The 26,864-nt window shown below is 40.2% G+C and overlaps 1 protein-coding gene across 19 annotated transcripts in view; it reads left to right on the top strand.

Annotated features, from left to right (window-relative positions):
• The window catches only part of KMT2C (lysine methyltransferase 2C), a 183,787-nt gene that overhangs the window by 39,894 nt on the left and 117,029 nt on the right, over positions 1-26,864 (top strand). For 16 of the 19 annotated variants that reach the window (XM_044424611.1, XM_044424622.1, XM_044424605.1 and 13 more), the window contains exons 2-5: positions 9,472-9,560; positions 14,156-14,294; positions 20,897-21,106; positions 26,537-26,682. In XM_044424611.1, the coding sequence (XP_044280546.1) occupies positions 9,472-9,560; positions 14,156-14,294; positions 20,897-21,106; positions 26,537-26,682 (584 nt within the window). The remainder of the gene's footprint in view (positions 1-9,471; positions 9,561-14,155; positions 14,295-20,896; positions 21,107-26,536; positions 26,683-26,864) is intronic. The other 3 variants (XM_044424621.1, XM_044424603.1, XM_044424617.1) reach the window with 2 other exon arrangements.

The following is a 26,864-nucleotide window of genomic DNA, read 5'->3' as shown; positions in this document are numbered from 1 at the left end:
ACAAGTCTTTGAATCCTTTTGTTTGTGTCCTGAGTTTTATTGTATTGTATTGTAAAACCTATACTGGCAGCAGGCTGTAAAAGAGACCCAGTTTGGGAATATTTCAGTGAAGTTTCTGTCTATAGGTAGGGCAAGAATGAGTGCAAATTCTGTAGAAAAACCATGATTTAAATCTAGTCTTACTATTTAGTGATTGAAATTGTTACTTAAATTGTGATTTAAATTGATTTGGTTTAAAACACATTGTTCTAGTGTTTGCTTGGAATTGTGCATGTGGTACATCATGGAGCCTTGAAAGTGAGAGATCATTTTTTGTGTAGGGTATTCAGCACTGAGAAGAAGTTTCATCTCCATGAGTGGCAGGTGCAAGTAAATTGCAACGTATGCAAATGTGCTTAGCTTGCAACAATGTGTGCAGTTGGACAATTTGGATTTTTGATACACCAACAATGTAGTTGAAAAATTCCGGTACAAGAATCAATACGTTCACTCAGCTTTTATTGACAATTATATAAAATATTACCAAATGCACAATTAAGCAATAAATGCTATACAATGGAGAACGTCATCTGCATTGTTATATTCATATCAAAGTACTTATCTCATTTTTGTGCTGTGTTGCAGTCTCAGTATAAGTCAGGCAAGTATTGTACCACAGATGGTGCCATGTAAGATGGGAGTGCAAGCTTAGAACACTGTTGACATAAGGGGGGAAAAATGGAAACCTTTTTATGAGAAAGTGCCTCATCTTAATGATCCCTTTTGTGAGACATGTTTATGTTGGGCTTTCTTCAGTAATGCTTGTGAGATCATTGTAAATCATCCTTTGGACAGGGTAACCACTAACCCACCCAGACAACTCTTAATAGAACCGTATCATCTTCCCATGTAGAAATTAACTTTTAGTATCCTTATTGACATTACAGCTAGGGACAAAGTTGTCAGCATTCCATGGATGAGATGGGGGCAAATGAGAGCAAGTGTGGCAGACTGTATCACCAAACTGTTGAATTTATTTGATTTCCCCTGTTTATTTCTTCATTTCATTTCTTACCACCCTCAATTTCTTTTCCTGAGTTTGCCTTTTCTGTGCAATGGGAGTAGCTGCTATAACTGTGTGTTCAAAGGAGTGCTTTTTTGGTCCTCCATCCCTTGTTTTATATTTAACAATATCTTAATGTTTATTTGCCTGCCTCAGTTTGTCTGTTGTGTGCAATGGGAGGGAGAGTACTATTGAGCCGAGGAAGGTATGTTTCAAGGAGTGCTTTTGTGTAGGTCACGTCCATTGTCCTGTTGCTTCATGAGAGGTCTGAATAACCTGGTCCTGCACTCCCATTCATTCATGCCAGAATGGAGCTTGTCAGTGGTCCACTTACGAAGCCCCACTTCGAGCCTCTGGCCACCATGAACTTACACCTCCTCTCTTGGAAGATTGCTTTGTGGTGGTAAATATATCAACCAAATGAGCAAGCAAACTTTGTGCTTTGTTCATCGATCCACAATTCCTTACTTTCCATAGGGACAAGGTGGTTCTGCAGCCAAACCAGATGTTTCTCCCAAAGGTCACATTGTAGTTTCATTTGGACTAGGACATTTTTTTGCCAGCATTCTTCCCTGCGCCATCCAACCTGGTGGAGTCAGTCCTGCATACCATGGACATGCGCAGTGCATTAGCATTCTTTCAGTCCCATACCAAATCCTTCCACCAGTCCCAAAGTCTCTTTGTCACTTGGGCGAATGGTCCAGGGGCGAGCCAATCATCCCTGAACAACTCACACACTAGATTATCAAGACTGCAAGCTGGCCTACCAGCTTTCCGGACAGTAGCTTCCTGAACGACTGAGGGTACACTCTACCAGGGCAATGTCAATGTCTGCAGTATTGCATGCTGGCATCCTGCTGCGCAAGCTCTGCACAGCAGTGATGTGACCCTCAGTGATGTCAGCTTTCATCCCATGTTACCAGCTCAATGTCCACACCAGGCAAGGTTGAGCCTTTGGATGAGTGGTCCTCTCTGTGGTCCTCTGCTTATGATACCTGCCTGTTTCCATCTTGAGATGAGCTCATTAGTTGCCCATATGTGTGATGCACAGGAACCATGAAGAAGAAAGTAAGGTTGCTTTCCTGTAACTGACATTATGCATTCACACAACCCACCCAAATGACAGCATGATGGTATTGAAAGCTTTGGTACTGGTACAGTTTTCCTTCAGACCCATATTGAGATGGTGCTGGTTGGCCCTTCACCATCCTTTCCCCCCAGTTCCAAGGCCGCAATATCAGTCTTGAGAGATCTGGGGAAAATGGTGGGAGTTCTGCCTAGATCTATCGGGAGAGGGGCTCCCACTGGAACTAGTCTAGCTTGGAAAATCTTCCCTGCAACAGACCCCATGCAGGCGCAAAGCCATATATGTGAATGCACAGATGACCTCTTGAAGAAAGTCAGTTACAGGCAAGAAATAATAATTTATTATTATGTAAAAGATTGGTCTTATGGTGCCAGATTGGGGGAAAGGGCTGTGACTCTGAAGTGCTCAGCAAGATAGAAGTTAAGTCATGGGTCTGACACCATTATATTACCAGTTGGCTATTCTTACTCCTGGAAATATACCTTAAGCTAAAATATAATCAATTTGTGAGTGTATCCTGCATCTTGCAACAGAGAAAGTGAGATTTTAATCCCTGGATTAAGAGATCTCCAGACATTAACTACATCAATCTTCTTAGTGGGTGCACAGCCATTGGAACTTTTATCTAGGGTGAAATCTGTCACATTATTTAGGTCACCCAGAGTAATCTCTCAAATTTGTTTAGGATTTCACCTTATTCAGCATTCATAAGGGGAATAAATAGATTCTAGTGTTGCAAAATATTGCCTAGTTTATTCTGGAAAAAGTTGTATCTCCCTTGAGCCTTTACAAGTCACATGAACTTCATAGTCAGATTATTTTTCATTCATATACTTGAAGCTTGGAGGAGTCCACCATACAAAAGCATTCCTCAGGCAAGTGATGTTTGAATATGCAATAGTTTGTATGGTTTTGCATGTCTCTTGCAGTAATATCAGATCTAGGTTAGGGTTAGGCTTCTCTTATTTCTGGTTTTTGGCTAGGTTCACTTTGGACTTCTTGATCAAATTGCTTATTATGTTCACATTAATTTAGATAATGTTTAATCAAATACAGGAATGGATTTTTGTTTATGTATTATTTGTAAATTTTTAATAATGGTAAAAGATCTAGTTAAGAATGTCTGAATCTCTTAGTATGTAAGTCACATTAGCAAAGAACAAACATAAGTCATCAGAGCTGGAACGTGTGATCTAGTTTGTATGACAGCCCAGTTTCCCCATGTGTTATTAAACCTATGGCAAACTGCAGCATTTCTCAGGCATGTTTTTCTGCCATTATGAATATACAATCCCATATAACTCTGCATAACCCATGATTTGTAATAGGGCTATGAGAAGGTTGTTGAACATTTTAATGATCCTCAGTGACTGGTTTCAGGTGATATGCCAGAACTCCTTTGGGGGCAGCATATCCATAATGGCGGCCACTTGCAGCACCTTATAAATTAAATAACCCATGGTGAGTTTGGTGTATCATGTAAATTGACCCTGTATGTAGGGTCTCTTGTGAATACTTATTTATTTACTGCTTTTGTGTACTGTTCACAGCTATCAAAGCTCTCAGAACATTTACAACAATACAAATAACAATGTAACAGTACAACCATTTAAAACTCACAAAGTTGCACAGCAAATTATCACAACAATATATAACAATAACATAGACCATATTGGCTCTTGCTACCTGAGGCTGTGTTACATAATCAGGAACCAAGAGTTATTCACACTTGGAATTAATATTAAAAGAGGATTTATTTTCTTCTTGGAGCTTGGAGGATCTTGCATGTGTAAAGAATCTATTTTGAAAGGAGAGAGAGGCTTCATTTTACCTGTCCCACATTTAGAGGATCATAATCCTTTGCTTCTTTACTCAGCAGGATCAATCTGTATCAGTTCCATGCTGGGTCTTCAGCATCTTCATCAATTATCATATGAGGTGAATCTATTCTAGTTAGTAGAGCAGGTACTGCAGACTTCATTGATGCCGCTATGCCTGATAGTGTGCTTAACAGTGCAGTTTAAGAAAAATCCCCAACAGTATGCAGAGCCTACTTCTCTTGAGATAATCAGTATAAGGTTGAAAGGTTTCTCATCTTCCTAAGGTTTCAGGAGAAAGATCTTGGAATATTTGTGTCTTTTACTTATATTCAAAAACGCAACAATTGCAAATAGGTGTTTTCTATTTGGAATAGCTTGCAAATGTTACTATGTTCAGCTTGGGTTATATCCAGTACTGCAAAGAGATGTTAAGGCCTTACCTGCTCTTTTAAAATCTGCTTCTGAAATTAATATATTGAGAGTAAGGGTTTGTCTTTTAGATGGATCTTTTATTGTCCAATCATCCTACCTCTTTCACAGACTTTTATGGTGTGTCCAAATTACACTGTCTTGTATTTGTAAATCTCTCATGTTTTCCCACAACTATTCCCCTCACCAGTGCTTTTTTGTAAGAAAAATGGTGCCGGAACTCATGAAATTATTTACCTTTCGCACGTAGTCAATCACTGTACGCACACCCACACACGTCAGTTGTGTAACGAAACATAACGGTCGCCGCCCGCAGTAAGCACTCAGTGCACGACCAATCACAAGCCAAGCAGCGCCACAAGCCAAGCAGCACCATCACAACCAGCATGGACCAAGTATGCATGCATCGGATTCGACACACAAGCAGCCCACATGCACCGTTTTAATGATTTTGCCGCCAACCTGGTATGTTTGACAGGGCAATTCAAATCCACGTGGACCAAACATCAAATTTTCAAAAGTTACTTTTAAAACTTGGAAAATCTGTTGAAAAAAGGTGCCAAAACTCTGTTCCGGTGCGTTCTGTGAAAAAAAAAAAAAAAAAAAACACTGCCCTTCACCTTTTCCAAGGAAAGGGGAGGGGAGGGGAGGGGAGGGGAGAGGGAATTGCTGCACCACACCTTTGGATTGGCAGCTCTAGGAGAACTCTGAAATCCTTAATTCTTAAATATATCAAACAAAGAAGTTTATCATATCTCCCCCTTACTGTTTTGCAATACCTTGGATTTGAATATGCAGATAGTGATTTGATCCAGTTTATTCTATAAAGGGGATATAGCAATGGATCAGCCTGCTGTCACATTACATTGGAGCTGTCTTAGCTGTGTTGCAAAATCTTCTGATTCATGCAAGCCTTCCAACAGTTTTGTTCCTTTGGAAGGAAGGGTTTTGTACTCTGTTTTAATTGATATTTTCTTCTTGAGCCTTTTGAAGGACTTGGGCAGTTTTCAATTGAAAAGCAAAATCCCCCCCTCTCCCTGAGCTATTCCCTTGGTGCATTACCCTTCTTTCTTGCAATTTAAGTAAGATCTTATTATTTGCTGTACTGCTTCTTTAGGCCATGCTCCTCATGAGAATAATCTTTGATGAATTGGGCCCATTGTCTTCATTTAATGAATAACTATATTGAAATCCTTTAAAGTAGAAAAATTCAACCACTTAGGGTTTTGCATAATATTTCTCCAGGAAACTTAACATTGTAAAGAAATCTTGTGAGATGACACCATCCCTGCTGAGATGTTTACCGACAGGGTAAGATATTTCAGTGGGGATAGTTAAGACACTGAAGTGAATGCGGGGGTCAGAAATATAGTAATTCCTTTTTTTGGTCCTTTCTCATTATTACCCTTTTTGCAATGGTAGAAAAACCATCTTGTGGTGCTTTTCATGAATGCTTTGTAATAAAACACTGTCATGCAGGATCCAATCCTGAATTAATAGGCTGACTTGGTCTGCATTACTGAAATGTGGGAGTTGTCACTTGGTTCCAGCTGTATTCATCTGGTCTCTTAGCATACCATCAGCTCAAATATTGGGGAGGATGCTGATTGCAGTAATCAAAGATCTTATTTTCTATACTTCCCAAGCAGGAACTAAATTTAAATTTTTGAATTTGGTGCTCAGCAGTTGTCACTGATTGGAAATTCTTTTGGTGTACTGTTCACCTTACTGTCCAGTCATCACATAATTGGTGCCAATAGTCCGTAAGATGTAGGTCTTGGGGAACTTCAACAGCAGTGCCAAGACCACCATATCAGGGGTGCCTCAGGATTTTCTTGCTGCCTTAATAGCCATGAGGGCTGTCTCATCATGCTGTTAGCCTGGTTTGCTATTCTAGTTTGGTCAGGAAGCTGGTGGTTTTAAAGTGGGATTTCTTTGTTACAGTTGGATCACTTTATGGTAATAATAATCCTGAGGGTGAGGGACCCTGGTGGATTTCTAATGGATTGCTAAAAGATCTTGGATTTCCTATTGAAATGGATTTCCTCTAACAGGAGCCCTAGCCTGGCCTACACAGTTGGCTTGTATGTTGGCAATTGCTCTTAAGCACCCCTTCCCAGTAGGTAGCGCCCAAAGACCTTAGAAAAGGTTTAAATTATTGAGGTAAGATGTTGACAAGATGATTGACTAACCCCTGCTCATTTTGGCTAGTGAAGAGTAGCAAGGAATGGGCAGATTGGTTGGGTGCTGGTGGTAATAAATGCCACCATGAAAGAGGGGTGGGTGGTCCAAGCTGTTCTTTGAGGCAGTAGTATAATCGCTTAGGAAGGAAGCCTTGCTGGATGCAGAGGACTCTGCCAGCAACTGGCCAGTCACCAATATACAGGCAGTCCTCAGATTACGAATGAGTTCCATTTCTGAGAAAATAGGAATTCATCTTTTGGTTGAATTTGTATGTAAGTTGGATCATGTATAGTTAGTCCTCCACATCTGTAGGGGTTAAGGTTGCAGGACTCCTATGAAAGTGGAAAATATGCAGATATCTCTAAGCTCCCACCCTCAGCCCAAACACATCAGTGCCTTCTCTTTACAGCAAGGAAATGTCAAAGATTTCCCTCTCTGGTTGGGCAGAGCAGGAAGGCATGCTTCAGAGGCTTCCCTCTGTCCCCTTTCACTTCCTCTTTCTCTCTATGGTGATGACAATTTTCCACAGTATTTTTTTTAATTAATAGGCTTTATGGCAGTTCAATTGTGTAAGTATGGGTTGTTTGTAATTCAGATGTTCTTAACTTGGGGACAGTCTGTATCTCTTTCTGGCTAAGTGAAACCCAAGGCAGAGGGCTTAATTAGCTAGACCAGCCCTCCTCAAACTTGTACCATATGTTTGTTCTGTATCTATGTTACTATGACCCTGTTCCATATCCTGCACTGTAGGATGCATGCAGTGTCAAGATAGGGCCTTTTTCTGTCTAGAAGTCTCTTCTCAGAGAGCCACACTTACCACTATTTTTTCTCTTGCTTCAGTATCAGGTGAAAACATTTTTATTTGGTGGGGCCTTTTAGAGTTTTAGCTGGTTTCCTTTTTCCTGCTGTGGTTTGTTTGCTCATTTTATTTTATGCTTTTATTTGTAAACCACTCAGTCAGAGCTGAAGACTAACCAGTTACTACTCGTAATACATAAATATTTGTCCACATTGGCCATGTACTGTTAATCACCTTTCAAAGAACCTTTAAATATTAGGAGTCAGTTATACTACAGTATTGCTTTAGATTATAGAACTCTATACTGTTTCTTCGGATTGCTTCATATACAAAAACAAATTAAATCAACGTATAAATATATTTTTCTGATTTCTGTTTTGTAATTTTTTCCTAATGATGCTATTTTAAACCTGTGCAGTAGTTGGAAGGTCTTTTGTAGTAAATGCAAAAGAGGAAAATTGCATGAAAACACCAGATGTGGGTATGTTCTCTATTGAAAAAGAGTAATTATATTCAATTAGCTCAAACCTGTGATTTTGCTAATGTTAAATGCATTGCTTAAAATGTGTTTTGGGGAGAGGGACACAGTTGAGAAATCAGCAGTGTGGTACATTTAAAAGGTGTGTGTTTGTTTCACTGTACAGTGTAAATGGAAAGCTTTATATAACTTGCGAAATAAACAGAAAACATATTTTAATCTAATCACCTGATAGCTTTATATAGGAGGTAGTATACATGGTAATTTTAGAGTGATTGTATACCATGCTTTAAAGTCCCATTTAAATCCTTGGTTGTGCTTCCTTTCTTTCTCTTGCATAGTTATTGTATTGGAGATGTTTTGTATATAAGCAATGCATAACCTGGGTTCTGTATTCCTTTTTTTTTTTTTTGGAGAATTTATTCTGTTAGATCACACTGTTTGCATTTTCCACAATAATAAGAACAAAGTAAGTTCATGTACATATTTTCCATCATTTTACAGATGCCTTTCAGTAACTTTTTCAGGTGAAATAACCATGAAATAATTCTGCACTCAGCATTCATTACTTTTTCTTGTCTTAGTCCATGTAAAATAATAATCCAAGAATTAAAATACAATCCAAAAGTTTTTTTAAGGCGAAAACCAATATAATGGTGGTGGGGGGGGGGTACCCAGACAAGATGGCAGTCCGAGCCATCCCTCCATGCCACCAATATTTTTGTCATGGAATTATGCTAAAATGCAAGATTTTTAAAAAGTATGTATCAAGAAAGTGTCAGCATAGAGATATCCACTGGTAAACTGAAACGAGCAATGTAAAACATGTTTTGGAGCTAAGAGAGGAACGACAAAATGGCACTTCAGAGAGAAAGAAATCACCCTAACAATAAGAAATAAGTCCCTTAAATTGTCAAATCCCCCCCCCCCCCAGTTCTCATAGTTCTCTCTCATGACAAAGATTGTTCATGCGTTGCTAAAACCTATTGCAGGAGTGGGGACAATTCCCCCATTATTGCATAAATACTTACAATAACTTCATAAATCTGTTGCTAGATTGCTATGCTGCTATATTTATCTGCGTAGATTAATCTGCTTAGCCAGCTAACAGTTTTTTGTCATTTATTCATTGATGTAATGTTATAGATCTACTTTTCAGATTTAAGATGAGGGTACAAAGAACTGTGCAGCTAGTTACCCACCTGCAAGGAGGTTTTGTGTTTGTATTCCTGAAACATACACATGGCAAGCTGCTTTGGAAACAGAAGTGGCTTTCAGAATCAGTTCCTCATACGATGGTTGCTAGTGGATTGCTGTTTAAAAAAGAAAAAGTCTACCACAATATTAGCCAAAAGGTTTTTGTGTTTTTACATTTGTTTGTTGGATCTCGGCGTATGAGTTTGAGATCAGAAATAGTTATTACCAAAGGAAGTGGACGGATAGGAACAGCTAGATTAAAGTGGTACGTCTCCATCTATATTGTTGTCTGTTCCATCCATCACTATTTGTAACACTTCTAGGTTCTGTCTAATTTAGTGTTATGTGACATTTGATTAATAGAGTGAATCCCTTGGTAGTTTTATAATAGCATCTTTTACATTTTATGAACAGTCCCTTCTTTATATCTCATAGGCCTCGAAGTAGAGGAAAACCTGCAGTGGAGGATGAAGACAGCATGGATGGGTTGGAGGCAGCAGAAACAGAAAACACTGTGGAAACCGGTAAAGGCATATATATATATATATAGCAGTGCTTTCTCTTCAGATCATGACAGTTCTAGTGTAAATGGGTACAGAAATGTGCTTTCAAAGTGCCATTTTAATGGGGTATTTTAAACATTCTTAAAACTAAAGGGAAACATATGGAACATCAAAAGAAAGAAGTTACACTTCATTAAAAACTGTGCAAATTTTCAGTCTCTTCTTCAACGTTCAGGATCCCAGGTAGTTAGGCATCCTTTGTATTTTGGTGCATTGTGCATGCACAGGGAAGAGTGTGGGAAGATTCTAGAATTTGAGCATAAGCCAAGACACACTAAGAGCATGTTTAGTGTTTGTGAAACCCCAAGCAATCTTCATGCTGTATTTTTTCTGAGTACTGCAAAATAGCAGGAAGTTCTGGCTTTCAGGCTCTTGGTAGAGGCCTTTTCTTTTTCTTCTTTTTTGGTTAATTACTATTCCCTCGGTAATGTAAGTTAGTGGAGTGGCTTTTTATATTCATTAGATTTTACTCCCCATTTCTTCTGTCCAGTTGTGTACTGTGGGGAGTGAAATTCAAGAGGTCTATTCTCCATGAAAGGAAAATTCCCAGCCTGACAGCCACTTCTTCCTTGATTGTTGAAATATTTGAAAGATGGCAAGTTACTCAAGAAAGCAGTCTGCCTGCATATTCTCATTTCTTTCATCATTAAAGTACAACAAAAATGCTTCTACCCCTGCTTTGAAATCCTAGTTCACAAATTCTATTTACATTTCATTTAATATTTATTTATTTAATATATTTATGAATCTCTCCTCCAACTAATAGGTACTCAGTGCTTCAGTCAGCAGGGAATTGGGGAGGGTGTTACAATTTGGGAGTTTTTGAAGTTAAGGTGACTTTTATTTTCAAGCTTTTCTCTTTGAGGATGGAAAAATTAAACTAACTAGGGTTGGAATTTCTCAAATATCATGAGGTTTTTATATGTGACAGCCCTCTAACCTTTAAAACATACTGGATTGAATCCAGATGTAATTATACTTCAAGTAGACCCATTCAGATCAGCCAAGCCTAACCTAGTCATTCTAACTCTACTCTTAAGTATGATAATTCTGGTTTTTCTCCGTGGTCTCTGTGCATCACATACAAGGGCACTACATCTGCCTGGAGCCTGTTGTTGGCAAGTCATACCCTTGAAGCTTCCTCCTTGCTTTGTGTATTTTTAACATTGCTGTTGTACGCATTGTCCTATGTCCATAAATGCCTAGTTTAAAGTATAAGAAAGTAATCATTCCACGATCAATTATATTCTCTATTATTGACCTTAAAAGGGGCCTTCAGAGCAGCTACCAAAACTTACAGAAATGTCAGATGTTACAACAACAACAATTCAATTATAATACGCTTGACAAAACCCCAGACCAACAAAACACTCCCCCAAAGTAATCAGAAGCACAAAATATGGCTGAGAAAGACTGCTTAAACAAGGCTATTTAAACTTGCTTCCTAAATGTACAAAGTGGATAGGCTTGTAAAACCTTACAGAGAAATGATTTCCTTACTGTAACCCATGGGTCCTCAAACTACGGTCCATTGGAACCGCCATGCACGCGCCCACCTCACCCCACACGCTGGGAGGCAGTGGTTTGCTCACTCGGAGAAAACAATCTCCAAGCGAGCAAGCCGCTGCCTCATGCACCTGCCTCACGGCATGTTCCCACCCCCACCTCCCCTCCCCTCGCTGCATCCCCGCACCGCCATTGCCGGCACCACCTTTCTGGCCCATGTCCAGCAGCTTTCAACTGGCCTCCTGGTGGAAAAGTTTGAGGACCCCTGCTCTAATCCAAGGATAGTGCCCGCCAAGTGTTTTGGACTCCAACTCCAGTAATCCCTAAACCTTGAGCATACAGTATGAGGCTTGTGGGAGTCATGCAAAATATCTGTGGCATTATCTTTGCAGAATTGGGGCCTGGTTGTTTCTCTTGGACCTTTCAGCAGCTGATCCTGCAATCATGGCATTCTTCTGGGTGTATTGTGTGAGTTAAGAAATGGAAGTACTTTGGAAGCATTGCACTGGCTGCATTCCTGTCTGGGTGGCTGGGTACCAGGTCTGGTGCTGGGGAGTTGCTGCTCTAACCTACAGCAGATGTAGTGTAATTGGTAGAGTGTTGTACTGAATTCTACTGCCTACTCAGCTTTAAAAGTCACTGGTTGGCTTTGGGCTAGTCACTGACTCAGGGTAATCTACCTCAGAGGATTGTTGTGGGAATAAAATGACGAGGAGGATTATATAAGCTATTTTGGTCTGCCTGCAGGAAGAAAAAGTTGGGATATAAATCCAATTAGATAACAGAAGTCCAAAGTGCTTTTATTATTCTCCTATTTAACATCTGCATGAAAAGTGTTATCTAGGTTAGGAATGATTGTTCAGCAGAAAACAACTCCAAGGAAGCTCAGACGGCACCCAGTGTCCATGAAGGCCCAGATCTAGGCATTTTGGGACCTAGGCAGGGTGACATTCAGTTGCTTCAGTAACCCCTTCTGTTCTTGCCACCTCAGCGGCCATGGCACCCTTGCTTCAACCTCCGCTCCTTGTTCAGCCGCTGCTGCCAATCCTCCTCCTCCTCCTCTTTACTCTCTTGCCTTATACGCTATGCTTTGAAGGGCCTTCCTTAAAACAAGGCTTTCTGAGTGACACGGCCATGGACATTGCTAGTGGTAACACAAATGATCTTCATAGCCACCTTATGTAGAGTGCCTCACTTGTAGAATGGACTTTTGAAGTGTGGCATTTGGTCTGGCCAGTGCTCTGGAGAGCCATGTCAACAGCTGATACGGCTTTCCAGAGAGTCTGTACAGCTGATCTCTCTCTTGGTTTAGAGAGATTGGATGAGCATAAGAGAGCAAAATGTTTTTTGCAGCAGAACGGTCTTTTGCCTTGGGTGGCCAGAATACAAAGACAACAAACAGACAAATGGCACTGGATCCAATGAAGGTAATAAAACAAAGGAAGAGAAAAGACGACTGTGCAGACTCAGTATTGCTCAGGCAACCATACAAAAGATTTAGATAACTTTTGGCTTATGTCATCAAGGGCTAGGGCTGCTTGGGCCAAATCCAATCAAGGTAGTGCAGTCCCCTAAGTTGCAGTGATTCTGACTTTTCTTTCAGTGGTCATGGCACACCTAGGGACAAGTCATAAGTTATTTATTTCCCTCATTTTGATGCCCATTCTAATAATGGGATGGTTCGTCTAGTGATGTTTGATTAGGTGATGGATCTGGTAGATGACTAAATGCTGTTCCCCTTGTGGCTTGGTAAATTCACTTGGTCCTGTAAAGTCTCTGGCCTTGACATCTTCAGCTTCTAGACTGAGTTGATTAAAGTAAATGCATTGTGTTCTGCCAAATGCTGGAGCAATGGTATTTGTTGTTTGTTCTGTGCCAAAACAGCTTGCCAACATGCTGGTTTTATAGTGATTTTCTGCTGTATTCTACTTTCTATGTTGATCTTATGCTGAGTTTGTTAGCGTTTATGCTGGTTGTATTGATATTCTGTTCAGTCTGCTGTGATGTTCGTTCTTCTTTTTTGTTTTGTTGATTTTTTAAGTTTGTAAATATCTTTTGAGAGTACCATTCTAAGATAAATTATTCATTTAGATTAATGTCTGTCCTTTTTAATAGTAGACACTCAGTTCTAACTATAAAACAAAACCAACAATACAATATTTGGTAAATGCATTTCATTTTTAACATCTAAGTTTCACCTGTAGGTATTTTCTTTTCTTTTTTTTAAATATTGGGTTTTGCCTTATGATGTTCATGTGTTACATTTTAAATAGTACTGTATTTTTAGGTACAGTATGTTTTAACATCCTGTAGTGTGTACTACTCTATCTACCTTGTGTATCCAAATGTATAATAGGCAGCAGGCTACTCACATCTTTTTGGATAATGTCAGGGATTTGGTTCTCTTTAAAGCCTTAATTGATACATATTTTGCTAAAATATTGCCTTTTTAAGCACTTAAATTTCAGTCAGGCAAAATTACTTCAAACCATTAATTTGGTCATCTTTGTTTTATACTCCATTATCTCTTATGGCTAATAAAAGATTATGAATAGTTTATAAGTCAGTGAGTCAAATAGTTCATAGATGAATGACTTGAAAATGGACTTTGCTGCTTGTTTTTCCTCATTGCAATTTCTCCAGCACCCTGAAAATGTAAACAGAGGGTTGAACCTCCTTCAGAATATGGTAGTCTGTGGGTGGTCCATAAGATTTGGACAGATGCCCCACCTACTCCTTTATCTCCTTTAATAGCCTCAGACCTTCAGCAAGGTACGCCAAGCTTTTGTGCAGTGCTTTTGAGGGTCTGGTGGGTCTGCTTTGGAGAGGAACAGTCAGAGAAGTCCTCTAGCCCAAATGTAATTTGACTAGTAGTCTGTGCTAGTCAAAAAGTGACATTTATTTTAAGCTAATGTTATGCTGAAAGAGATACATTAAACTAAACCACTAATAATGCTGACAGTTGGGTAAACCCATGAACATGGTTGTAATAGTAACAGTAAACATTTAAAAGTGGAATCTATAATCAACTTACACTCCTTCTCAAACAGAAATCAAAGAACAATCTACAGAGGAGGATACCCAATCTGAAGTGGATGGTGACAAGAAGCTAACGCCAGTTCTTCAGCGCTCAGTGTCTGAAGAATCTGCAAGCTTCATTGCCTCTGTTGGTGTTGAAGCAAAAACCAGGTTAGAAACAATGATGCTTAGTCAGATGTGGAAAAGTGCTAGAACCTAAACAGGTTATGCTGGGAGTATGCTGGGTGCAGGTTATGCTGGGAGTATGACTTTTCCATTGTTATGTTTCTGCTATAAAGCATTAGCTTGAGTTAACAGGTGGTAACCGGAAACTGGTGGCTGAGTGTGCCAGAGGTGTAGGAATAGGAAAATACTTTTCAAAACATACGCTTTGTTAACAAGTGACAAAGAAATGTATCTGTATTATGTGACAATAACTCAAAAGATTTGGTTTCTTTTGGCTGTTTGAGTGTAGATTTAGTAGAACCAAAATGTAAGTACTTAATTTTTAGTAACATAGCAACTACCTTACACCATATAGCTCGGTGTTACCTGCTGTGAAAGGCCATGGTTCTGACGGATCACAGGGCTACATTCAGTTTTGCATCCCCTTGCGCATGTGGAACTGTCCCTCCCCACTTGCAGGTCTCTGAATATGATCCAGATTGGAGAAGCGTGTAGGGGACTGAAGGGACTGGGTTCGCTCAACAAGCAATATCTGCTCTGTTGACAGAGGAATGCTAGCACATTTAAGACAGAAATCTTCCCTGTCACTTGCCACTTGATCCTTTTAACTGGAGAGGCTATGAAATACATGCGAAGCATGTGCTCTGCACTGGGGCTGTGGTCCTGTGCCCCAAATACATATGCGTTTTCTTACAATGTTCTGTTATATTAATTGCGTTTAAGGATATAATTGTCCAAGCACTAATTCCATGGCAGATGGAATTTACTATATTAAGCTTCTTGTTTCATTTTATTTTCTTATTAGAACGATCTTGTCCTCATTTCTTCTTTGCTGCAGGTCTAAGCCTGTTGCATTAAATAAGAATAAGTAACTGATTTATAAATCATTTATAAAGGAAGCCACTGCCTTGAACTTCGAAGAGCTGAGCAGGGCTGTCACGGACAGGACATTTTGAGGGCGTTCATGCAGAGGCTTGCAACTTGATGGCACATGACAACAAAAGAACTCACCACATTGGTACTTGTCAGTATGCATTGTCAAACACATTCATTACACATGTGTTGCAAGTATGCGCCTAAAGGGGTGAAAAGTGCAGCTGTGTCAAACTTCCTAACAAAATTCTAGCAGATCACCAGTGATTTTGAAATTCAATTAATTTTTGATTTTAAAAAATATCTCTCTTGGGCCTCCGATATTTTTTTTTTACAAAAAAACCAATTTATGAATAATTGCATTGCTTTCTGGTGATGTATGATATATGAAATACCAAGAGTATACATTATATTTAAATGCAGTAATTTCTTTTGGATCTTAATCAGGCATTGGATGTGGGCAAGCCACACTTTACTTACTACCTGTAATGTTAGTCCAACTTAATCTTTCCTGATCTTTGGAATAAAAAATACTGATTTTGAGAAGTGTGTTTGCCATATTTATCAGTTGGAATTTGTTCTTGTAGAGAAACAGCAAATCGTTTTTGGGGTATAATTGACATTATCCCTTGGACTCCTTGTAGTGTCACATAATAAAAGGACATGAAGACACTTGAATTTTTCTTTTTGGCCTCTGTGCATCACATGTATGTGCTCTGTGCCTGCCTGGAGCATGTTGTCAGGAAGGTTCTACTGCTTAAACCAGGGGTCCTCAAACTTTTTGAATAGGGGGCCAGTTGAAAGGTGACAGGGACGGGCGCGGGCTGCCAAGGTGGTGTGGGGAGGGGGCGTGGGCCGGGGGGGGGGGACATGCGTGCACAGAGAGGCAGGGGCATGTATGTGCAGAGATCATTTTCTCCCAACGAATCCAAAACAATCTTGCAAGCAAGCTGGTGCCTTGCCGTGTGCGTGCGCACGTGTGGTGAGCTATGGTGAGCTGGATCACTGGGCATGGAGGGCCGGATCCAGCCCACGGGCTGTAGTTTGAGGACCCATGGGTTAGAGCAGGGGTCCTCAAACTTTTCCGCCAGGGGGCCAGTTGAAAGTTGCCAGTGCTGGGCATGGGCCGGAAAGGTGGTGCCAGCGGTGTGCATGGGCCGGTGCAGGGGTGGGGGTGCGGTGAGGCAATACGAGGCGAGGCGCGTGCATGCATGGGGCGTGAGGGGAGGGGAGGGAGGCGCGGGCAGGGGTGGGCATGTGCCGCAAGGCAGGCGCATGAGGCAGCGGCTTGCTTGCTTGGAGTTTGTTTTCTCTGAGTGAACAAACTGCTGCCTCACCGTGCGTGGGGCGAGGTGGGCGGGCGCACGACGGGTCCAAATGGGTATGGCAGGCCAGATCTGGATCCGGCCCCGGGCCGTAGTTTGAGGACCCATGGCTTAAACGTTCATTTGGACAGAAGCTCCTCCCCTTCCTGTTCCAGGATTACGTGGAAGAGGCTTTTGCCTCTTCCTTCAGTTCCATTGAGACTACCATCCCGCATAGATTGGAAAGTGCCTCTCTACTCATACTCAAGTAATTCAGTGTTCTTCGACACTTTTTTCCTCATGTCTTTCTCCTTTCTACCATTATCTTCCATCATAAACTGCCCCTTTCACTTTTTTTAAAGAGAAAAAAATCTACACAAATATAAATTTTTACCCTTTTTCTCTGTACCCCTTGTCACATTCTCTACTGAAACACTCCTTGTCTTGTCTATGCATCTTTGCCTTCACTGTCAACCATGATGACTTTGGTGGCACCATTTCAAAAAGTGTCCACTGCAATTTCAGACCCCCCCCCCCCGCAGATGGCCCCTCCTTCGGCATCCTCCGTCTGGGTGACAGACACGATGTTGAGGCCTGTGCATACTGGCAGGCCTTTACAAAGCAGACCCACAAACATAGGGTGGATTGCCTGAAAGCTGATCTCTAGGAAAAGGTCCTGCAGGACTCTCATTCCACGAGGCATAAAAGGCAAAACCATCCACCTCTCAGGACCATGGCAACACCTAACAGGCTCCCATCAGCTGCATTCTTGGGAAGGAGAGCAGCAGGATCAAGTCACAGACCCAGTCTTCAACGCACTGTACTCCAAGGACTCAGTACTGGTGGCAATCCTTTTCTTACCCAGACTGCTGCAGATGGTCCAGCAGATGTGAAAGTCTTCAGCAGTACACTCCCTATTTAAGAGACCTGAGGCCGTGTACTGAAGAAGAACGTCCCTTTCCTCTTCGAGCACCCCAAGCCAAACTCTGGCATCATGGAATCTGCCCAGGACTAATCCCAGAGGGAGTCCTTGGTGCCGGTAGACCAGGAGGGCCACCATCTGGATGGCATGGCAGGCCTACATGGCTTCTGCGCTTGGGTTAGGGTTGCCAACTATGAGGTAGACATGGTACCAACCATGTCTAGATACCAGCTGTTTTTTTAGGTTTTAGGATAAGATTGGAACCATGTATGAGCACCTCCCTGAAGACTAATACAAACTAGCCCTGGTATTCCAAATGGAAGCCTCTAAACTCACCCTCCAGCAGATGGACTGTGATGCCAAGGCCATGATAGGTGTTGTGACCTTCCATAGGCATGCCTGGCTGTGCTCCATGGGATCTGGTCCAATTGTATGCTTAATTGTAGAGTCTTTCGACAACAGGCTGCATGTGGGTACAGAGCCTGCATGTGTGAATGCACATGATTTTATGTGCAATAATCAAACGGTGTAAACAGGCAGTCTTTTGACTTTTCAACACTGTCTACATGTGAAGAAGTTTGTCTTTGAAACTTTTTTGTGTTCTGCAGTATCTTTTGTTCAAGCTGTATTCCTTGAGGTCACCTGTGTTGTTGTTCTTATCATATTTGAATATTGTATATAAGAGCAGATATTAAAGAAAGTATGCAAGACATCATTTAATCCTCCTAATGTGTTACAAGCTGCCAAAACTAGCTACACAGATAATTGAAGTTTGTCCAGAAGTAATGTGGTCACTGGAGTTTTGAATTTCAGTTAAAGTAGAATTCCTTTTTAAAAATTCACTTATCAATCCCCAGAGCTCTAAAGACTAATTAAATATAATAATGTCCTCATTGTACTTATCTCAGTAAAACACAAAGAGATGAATAGTTGATAAGTTAAGTATTGCTCATTGGTCCATTTAAAAATATTATTCTGAAGACAAGATCTTGCAGTTTAAAGAGAATGTTTTGCATCCTACTCATTTTCTTGCCTGCTGAAGTAATATGTTTTGAAGGCTCTTGGTAATGAGCAGTATTACCAAGCAAGTAAATCTGAAATATGAAAAAGCTTTATTTAAAAAAAAATCATATGATAAATTAAATCTAGTTTTTGTCTGTTCACAATAGACTGTAAAGTATTCTTAAGATGTTAAATGTGCTTGAAAGGTTAAGGCTGTATTCCTATGCTGACTGATTATTGAGAAACCCCTTTGATAGCAACACTGGTGCAGGATCTTTCACAGACAATAGCAGCAATACTCAGCTGTTTAACTCCTGTTAGCACTGTGCAGATGAAGGTAATGGTAAATTCTATGATTTCCTTTGTAAATTCTATGATGAATCAGTCCAAAATGAAATGAGAGAGAGTGTCAGAAGATTAGACTTCCAGGTCAGAAAACACTTGACCAGCTGTTAGGGAAGAACAAACAGCTATGAATCCTAGAGCCATCTTTGTCACTCAAGACTCCAGTGGCCTCAGTGGCTCCTGAGGCTTCTAGCAGCTTCAGCTCGAGGCTCAGCTCTACTCCTGTCTGGACTTGGATATCTTGATTTGAATAATTTACATTCTGGTAATCTCTTAATTAGAATACTGCAATGCACTCTATATGGGACTGCCCTTGAAGATGGTTTAGAAACTGCACTTCTTGCAGTATAACTGGGAATTGTAGGTCTGAACATATAAAACTAGTTCTGACCTGGCTGCATTGGCTGGGTCCTGTATGTTTCAGGACCCAGATCATCCACATTATTGTATTCCCAATCACTGTATATGTGTGGGAAAGCTGTGAAGAAAGCTGACAGGAGGAAAATGGATGCATTCAAAACCTGGTAAATACACTGTACTGACAGACAAACAAATTGATCAAATCAAGGCAGAACTTTCCCTGGTTGGAAAAATGACAAAACTGGGGCTGTTGTACTTCAAGTACCTCATGGGAGGAAGGCAAGACTCACTGGAGAAGACAATTATGGAAGGGAAAGTTGAAGGCAGGATCAGTTTCACAAAGGGAACCACAGCCTTGAGCTGGGCTGCTAAGGACAGGATCTTTTAGAAGGCATTCCTTCCTGGGATCACCATTAGCTGGAAAGGACTTTATACCATGCTGCAGCCATATCCTTCATGTTTGTCTCTAGTCATCTTTGTGTGTTCAGTGCAGTTTTCACTTCTATTATGAACCTTTTTCTTGGTTTAGATTTGATTTGTATTTGAACTGTATATTAATATTGTGTGTGCATAAATTTAAGGCTGTAATTCAGTGGTAGAGCACATGTTTTGCATGCAGAAAGTCTCAAAACCAATCCCAAAATTCTCCAGGAAGTGCTGGGAATATTACTATCTTAAACTCTGGAGTCAACAGTATTGAGGACCAGTGGTTTGTTTCTGTATCAAGTAGCTTTCTATGCTCATGTGTGTGTGTTTGCACCCATGAAAGGGTATACATCTCTTTGTGTGGAGGTAAAAGAAAGGAGGAGTCTCCTTCTAAAATAATATTTAATAACCCCTGGAAAATGTAACAGCTGTGCCATGAGTTCTTGACAGACTCATTTGCTTAGCATGGTTGTGAACTCAGTCCCACAATGAGACTGAGTGAAACAGGAACTTTTGGGTGCTATTGTAAAGTAGCTAATAGTTATTATTTCACCTGCCTTTTTATTGTGAACAAGAGTATCATTCGGGTTGTTTGTCACAGACACCAGAATATCTTAGCAGTGAGTGACCAAGATTATCATGAGCCAGGGTTCCTCCTTCACACATTCAAAAGCCACAGAGCATTTTCTTTGCAAAGTGTTCTTTTTTGACTAAAAGCACAAATCATCCAGAATGAATCAACCTTTGGAAGGGACCTTCTGAAAGTGAGCACTTCCCCTTTCCATGCACCAATCCTCTAATTGGTCTACCCTCCTCTGCGGGTATCATGGTGTCAAGTTCTTGGACTCCCTGGTCTGTATCTGAGAAACTGAGGGAGTTTCTCAGATACAGATCAGCTGTACATCTTGGTTATTCCCAGGAACTGCCTGCTCACCTGGGAGTCTGGCCATGAGATATGCATCTCTGCTTCTCTCATCTCAGTGTTTCAGCATGGGCCACATGCCCAGCCTTCTCCCTGTTTTGCATCACATTCTGATTCTTCTGCAACTCAGCCAGCAGTTCTTGAGAATGAGCACCCAAAGCAGGCAGCTATCACATTCCCAACAAAGATGGTAGCAGGATGTATAGATGAATTTTAAAAGTATGAGAAATCTTGATGTCGTTTCTTAAATTCAGGAAATATTCATGTGAAAAGAAAGAGGAAGTGGTATTTAATTCAAATATTTAATAGTGTGTTGGTTGTGTATACAGTTACATTGGATGGCAAGACTTCTGGTCGATCATAGCATAAGTGTGTTCTGTCTTTTTATAACAGCCTTTGCACTTTCACTTTCCCTCCATTTTTAAATCTTTAGCAGTGAACAGCTCTGCGCCTTTTGTTACTGTGGGGAACGAAGCTCTTTAGGACAAGGAGAACTTAAACAATTCAGTCCAACACCAGGGTTTATTGCTCCATGGAACATCCAGCCTTTAACTAAGAGTGAAACGGATGACAGCAATGGTGTCATTTGTGAGAGTAATCCAAGGCAGAACTCTGTCCTGCGCAAATCAAGAGGACAGAAGAAGTAAGTATTTCTGTCTTCAACAAAATAAAACAATTAATGAATGTTACACTCTTTTGTTGAGTTATAAGCAAATGTATGCTTCTTGTATGCAGATTGCTTGTCTGCATATGTGTGTATATTGAAGGATTACCATTCTAAAATGTTACCTTAGCATATGTTTCAAGTCTTTCCTCTTATTTTATCTAAGTAGAAGTTAAAAATCAAAGAATCCTATTTGTCACTTGTAAAGTATAGTGCCTGTGTCAATAAAAGCTGTAGCAAGAACAGTAAAGGCAGAATACATAGGCAATCTTGTTTTAAACAGAGGAACTCAAGAGTCTAGGATAGTTTCCCCCAAACTGGTGCCCTTTAGATGTCTTTGGACTGCAAGTCTCAGGATTGCTGATGATTGGTCCTGCTGGCTGGGGCTGATTGGAGATCAAATTCAAAATATCTGGAGGGCAACAGGTTGGGCAGACCTGAGCAGGGCTGGCAAATCCGTAGTGAAACAGCAGCCAGAGTTTTGGGTTTGAATATTGGGAGCCAGGTTCAGATTACGGCTTGGCTATGAAGCTCATGAACAAGTGACTGCTTAGGGTGGTAATAGCTTGTAACTCTGTCATACTTGGAAGTGCGGGATACCAGTGTAATCAGAATAGCTGCGAGTAGCCGTGTCAGCATTCAGTTCTGTTCCTCCATAAATATGTGTCTTGTAATTTTGAAACATACCTTGTAATAGGATGATTTCAGTCTCTTTTGTAGTAATCCTATCTTGCAGCTACTGGCACTGTTTCGCTAGTTCTTGTTTATATAGCTGTTAGCATTAATGGAGCATTTCATAGTATCTGTTTCTGATAAACTGAACATTTGCCTGCATATTCTGTATTGAAAAAAATGTTTATGGGCATTAAATGTAAATGACTGGGATGCTTGAAAGGTTATTTTTTTGAGGGGAATGGTCCATCAGTGTGTAGTGCAGCCGATTTTAAAAATATGGCTGGAGTTTCCGATTTATTTCATTTTTAAGCTCAGCAAACTGCTTCTTCAGGGGCTGCTTTGCTACTCTTTGGATTCTGTTGTGCTGGCTGATTAGTAGAGGCTTTTGTAGCCTATGGGAAAGTGCAAAATTAATTTAGCTTGGAACAACTAACCAGCTCTGTCCCCTGAGGTTGGTGATGTAATCATACCCAAGTGCCATGTTGGCTGACATCCAAGTTTAGGTACTAAAGCAATTGTTGTGTTGGAGTTTTCTGATTGGTGGCTAGTCCTGGACTGCTGCCAGTTGAATGAAGCTCTAAAGTAGGAAATGATACAATAACAAAGAAAACCAGCATTTTAAAGGGACTTAAGGTGGATCATTTTTAAGGAGAACCTGGATAATCAAAAGACATACAACAGATTGTAAGTTCCTTACAAATTATTCACTTGCTGGACTATATTTTTAAAACTTGTCTCAGGTTTATATCAACTTTTATTTATGAGCAGTTACGCCAAAGATAAACACTTAGCCCTTCTATGCAAAAGTTGTCAGTACATGTTTTCAGTTTGACATCAATGAACCAAAAATACATATTATATGAGCTCAGTTTCTTGATGAACAAGAATTGAGACTAATATGAATTACGGTATTTTAAATATGGTATAGCAGTTGCTGATATGACGGTATTTAAATATTGAGTTCCCCCATCATACAATAGTGAAAGTAAGTTTTGCTTCTCTATGCTTACGTTGTACTCACATAAATCTTTTTATGTGAGTACAAGTTATATGCATATTTATGCATGGTATAAGAGTGTGTGTATGGTATATAATCTGGGAAAATTTACGGCAAATTACGAGTCTGTGTATCTTTGGATATTATACATTTTATAAAATAAATGGGTGGAATTCAGTGGGGCATTTATGCCACCATTGATTCTCTTCTAGCCTGCTAATTTCCATCTGTAAGCAATACCCACTGTTTTCAGAACAAAGATTTACCACTTCTGGATCAAGTGGAAACAAATGAAAATGCTCATTTCTGGATCAGGGCAGGTCAGTGGAGCTTGCAAAAGGGAACTTTTGTTCTAATTGAAAAATGAGTATTTCCTATTGTTTAAGGGCTTTCTGTGGGATCAGTGGACTCAGTGGTACCACTTGTTTTCAGGATGCTGGAATATCAGCAGGAGCATGGGTGCTGCATTGGATTCTGCCCATTGATTTTAAACTATACATCAGCTATTTGTAGGTTTCTTTAGGGAATCTAGAGCATAATATGACACAAATGGAGAGCCAGAATCTTTTTGCAGGAGTAGAGTTTTTACATGGAATTGTAATAAAGGAGTCCTCTTATTTTCCATTGTCAGGCGTTTACTAGATGTGATGCAAGAGATTTTCAGCAGCACAGTTTAAGAAAGATGCAGACAAGCTGGAAAGGGTTCAGAGGAGGGCAACAATGATGATCCAGGGACCAGAAAGAAAGCCCTGTCAGGAGCAATTGAAAGAACTGGGCATGTTTAGCCTCAAGAAGAGAAGACAAGTATAAAGGCTGTCACAAAGAGGAAGGCCAGAATCTCTTCTGGATCATCTCAGAGTGCAGGACATGGAATAATGGGCTCAAGTTTCAGGAAGCCAGATTGCAGCTAGATATCAGAAAAAAAAATTCCTGACCATTAGAGCAGTACAACAATGACCTACAGAATTTGTGGGCTGTCCCACACAAGAGGCAAGATGCAACTGGACAGCCATCTGAAAGGAATGGTTTAAGTTGGGAGTCCTGCACTAAGCAGGGGGTTGGACACAATGGCCTTCTGGTCCCCTCCAATTCTTCTGTTCTATGATTCTGTGATTTCAAATACTTTACTTTTTTCTAGTTATTAAGGCCCTGCAACAGCCCTTCACTAATCACCTACTTTTGTCTGTTGATTGCTACCCATTCACTGTTGTGATCTCCAGTAAATAGGAAGTCTCCAGTCCCAGAGAGGACAATTGACTAACAATTTGCGTTTGTTAGTACTCATTCATTCCCAATCACAGGAAGCTAGGTCCAAACCACTCCTCCTTTTGCTTTTCAGGTAAGGCCCTCCAATCATATTGGTTGCTGCAACAGTTGGGTCAGTACATGTAGAGATGTACAAAAAGCTAGGCTTGTGAGGAGCTAGCTCTCTGAGTGCAAGGAGTCCCATTGATGAAGTGTTGAGCAACAGGATGAGTTTGGCAGCAGACTAAGGAGGCCAGGGCATGGGACTGTGCTCCATTTGCTAGTCAAGAGGGTAAGGTGCAAGGAGCCACAGAAAAGTAAACCCATCACCCTCTCCAGCATAATAAATAATGAAACTTGATAAAATCCAAAATTGGAAAAGGTACTGAGAAGGGCAGGAAAAATGAGCACAGGGATCAAGCAGCTCCTTTTGAGGAGCAGCTATGATAATGGTCTGTTCAGCTCATTAAAAAGGAGAATGAGGCGAGACATGATAGAGGTATCTAAAATAATGCATGATGTGGAGAAACTAGAGGAGACCTTTTTCTCCCTCTCCTATAACACTTGAACCTGGGGTCATCCCATGAAACTCATTGGTGGGAGGTTTAGGACAGATAAAAGGAAATCTTTACACAGCATATAGGTAAACTATGGAATTCACTGCCATGGAAACTGGTGGTGGCCGCCACTCTGGATGGCTTTAAAAAGGTATTGGGCAGATTCATAAGGAAGGATGCTCTCAGTGACTGCTAGCTTTGGTGCCAGTGTGCAGCCTCCTTTACCAGAGGTGACATGCCTGCATACGCCAGTTGCTGAGGAGCTTGGGCAGATGGAGGTCTTGCACCCATCCCGCTTAAAGAATCCTTTGGATGGCTGGTTTGCGACCATGTGTATGGCGTGCTGGACTAGATGAACCTTTGTTCTGTTCCAGCATGATTTTTTTATGTTCTTATGTTTTAAGGATCAGGTAAGTAGTAATCCTGGAGAAGGTTGAATCAAGATTAGTAAGAAGTAGTAATCTTGGAGAAGCAATCAAATCATGTTTCTTCCCCCTGAAGCTGCTGTACCTGTAACCCCCCCCCCCCCACAACTAATACAAGGTGTGAAGTTGGGGGAAAAAACTTGGGAGAAAAGGGGTAAACACCTTTTTTACAGAGTACCATATGTTTGACTTGGCTGCATTGGGTGCTAATTAATGTAAAGAACTCTGGAGAAGCAGGAAATTTAATCACAAACTTTCTAGATTAGCTTAGCTTTCAGGTGTTTCAGTAATTATATAGTTACTATTTTAATTTAATAAAATTGTAAGCTGCTTTGTGAGGACTTTGTCCTGAAAATAGGCTAAAAATGTTTAAAATAAAATAATAATGGAAGGTTATTAAAATCTGCCTGAAAGTAGTGATGAACATACCTTCAGGGACCATGCTTGGATATCAGTCTTTAAAATATGAATCAAGCTGCATGTTTTTTAAGTTATTATCAGGGCAATAGTCAAATCAACCTAGAAAGCAACCTGGAACACTTGATTTCTGATCATGAGTTAACTACCAAATCTTCTCAAGTTATAATTTAAAGAGGCATACCTTCATATCATCCAACGTCCTCTTTGTATTTACTGATTCCCATTGGAAAGTGGAACATAAATACACAAGAAGTTCATGGCGGATGCTTACCTGTTCTCAGTTGATAATATTTACTGTACTTATTTTTATTATATTCATACTCTTCATTTTCTTGCAAGGAACAAGGCAGCTCTAGTATGAACTGTAGTATAAAGGCAAATGTAATTCATAATCCATCATATATACAACTCCAACTCAGTAATGTCATTCTTTGCTCCCGCAAGTGTCCCACAAAGACTGTCTTAGAACTTCTACATATCTCATGCTATTCCATCCAGCATTGGTCAGGAGCCAGGTGGTGGTAACTTGCTTCTAAATGTTGTTCCAGTTTTTCTAGGTTAAGCTATGTGTGCCAGACTTCTTTATATTCTTTGAGTAGGAAAATGCTAAGCCTGTTAAAAACATCACCACATATAAAGGGGTACCTTTCTTTATATAATTAATTTCAGATTTTGCATTAGATATGGGCAAGTTCTTTGTGGATTAAGGTGGAAAATGTACCCCTCTGAAATCCAAAGAACTTGGATAATTTCCTAAGCCAATACAAAGTCTCACACACAGTACCCCTTCTCCAGCCCTGCATTCCCCAAAACACATTTTTGAAGTTGATCTAATACAAAATAAATACATTTTATAAATTAAGAGTTGTTCCAAAATAATCCAGTACTGTCCTTAATTACTCAGGACGAACAAGGAGTAATGAGCCAATAATGCAGAATGAATAAGCATGTCAATACTGGTTAGGGTGATACACTTGTGACATATGCTTGAAAATCAGTAAATACATGTTTGTTTTGAAATATGTTTATATTTGTACATAAATCCATATTACGTTAATCATTACTTAACCAAATCTTGTATTTCATGCAGAGAGAAGTCTCATCAATGTATAACATCCTGTACAACTATAAGCACTCAAACTATTCCTGATGATCAGGTAGTCAAATTCTGGGATGAACTCAGAATGGTTGGCTTACCAGATGACATTGATGTCCAAGCCTTATTTGAGCCAACAGGTAGTGTCTTCAAATACTCTTAATGGGGAATGTGTAATTCTGTTCAGAACATTGCATATGGTACTGGCTATTATAATTTAATGCATCTGTTGTCTTTGGGACTCTTCTCCTGCCCAAGGAAAAATAATAATAAAAATATTGTGTCATCACTATCACCATATAAATATTAACTTTTATAGGTT

The sequence above is a fragment of the Varanus komodoensis genome, unplaced genomic scaffold, assembly GCF_004798865.1.
Source record: "Varanus komodoensis strain SLA01 unplaced genomic scaffold, ASM479886v1 scaffold15, whole genome shotgun sequence".
NCBI classification, from domain to species: domain Eukaryota; kingdom Metazoa; phylum Chordata; class Lepidosauria; order Squamata; family Varanidae; genus Varanus; species Varanus komodoensis.
Note: the sequence above shows the minus strand (reverse complement) of the source record. Positions and strands in the feature narration are given on the sequence as shown.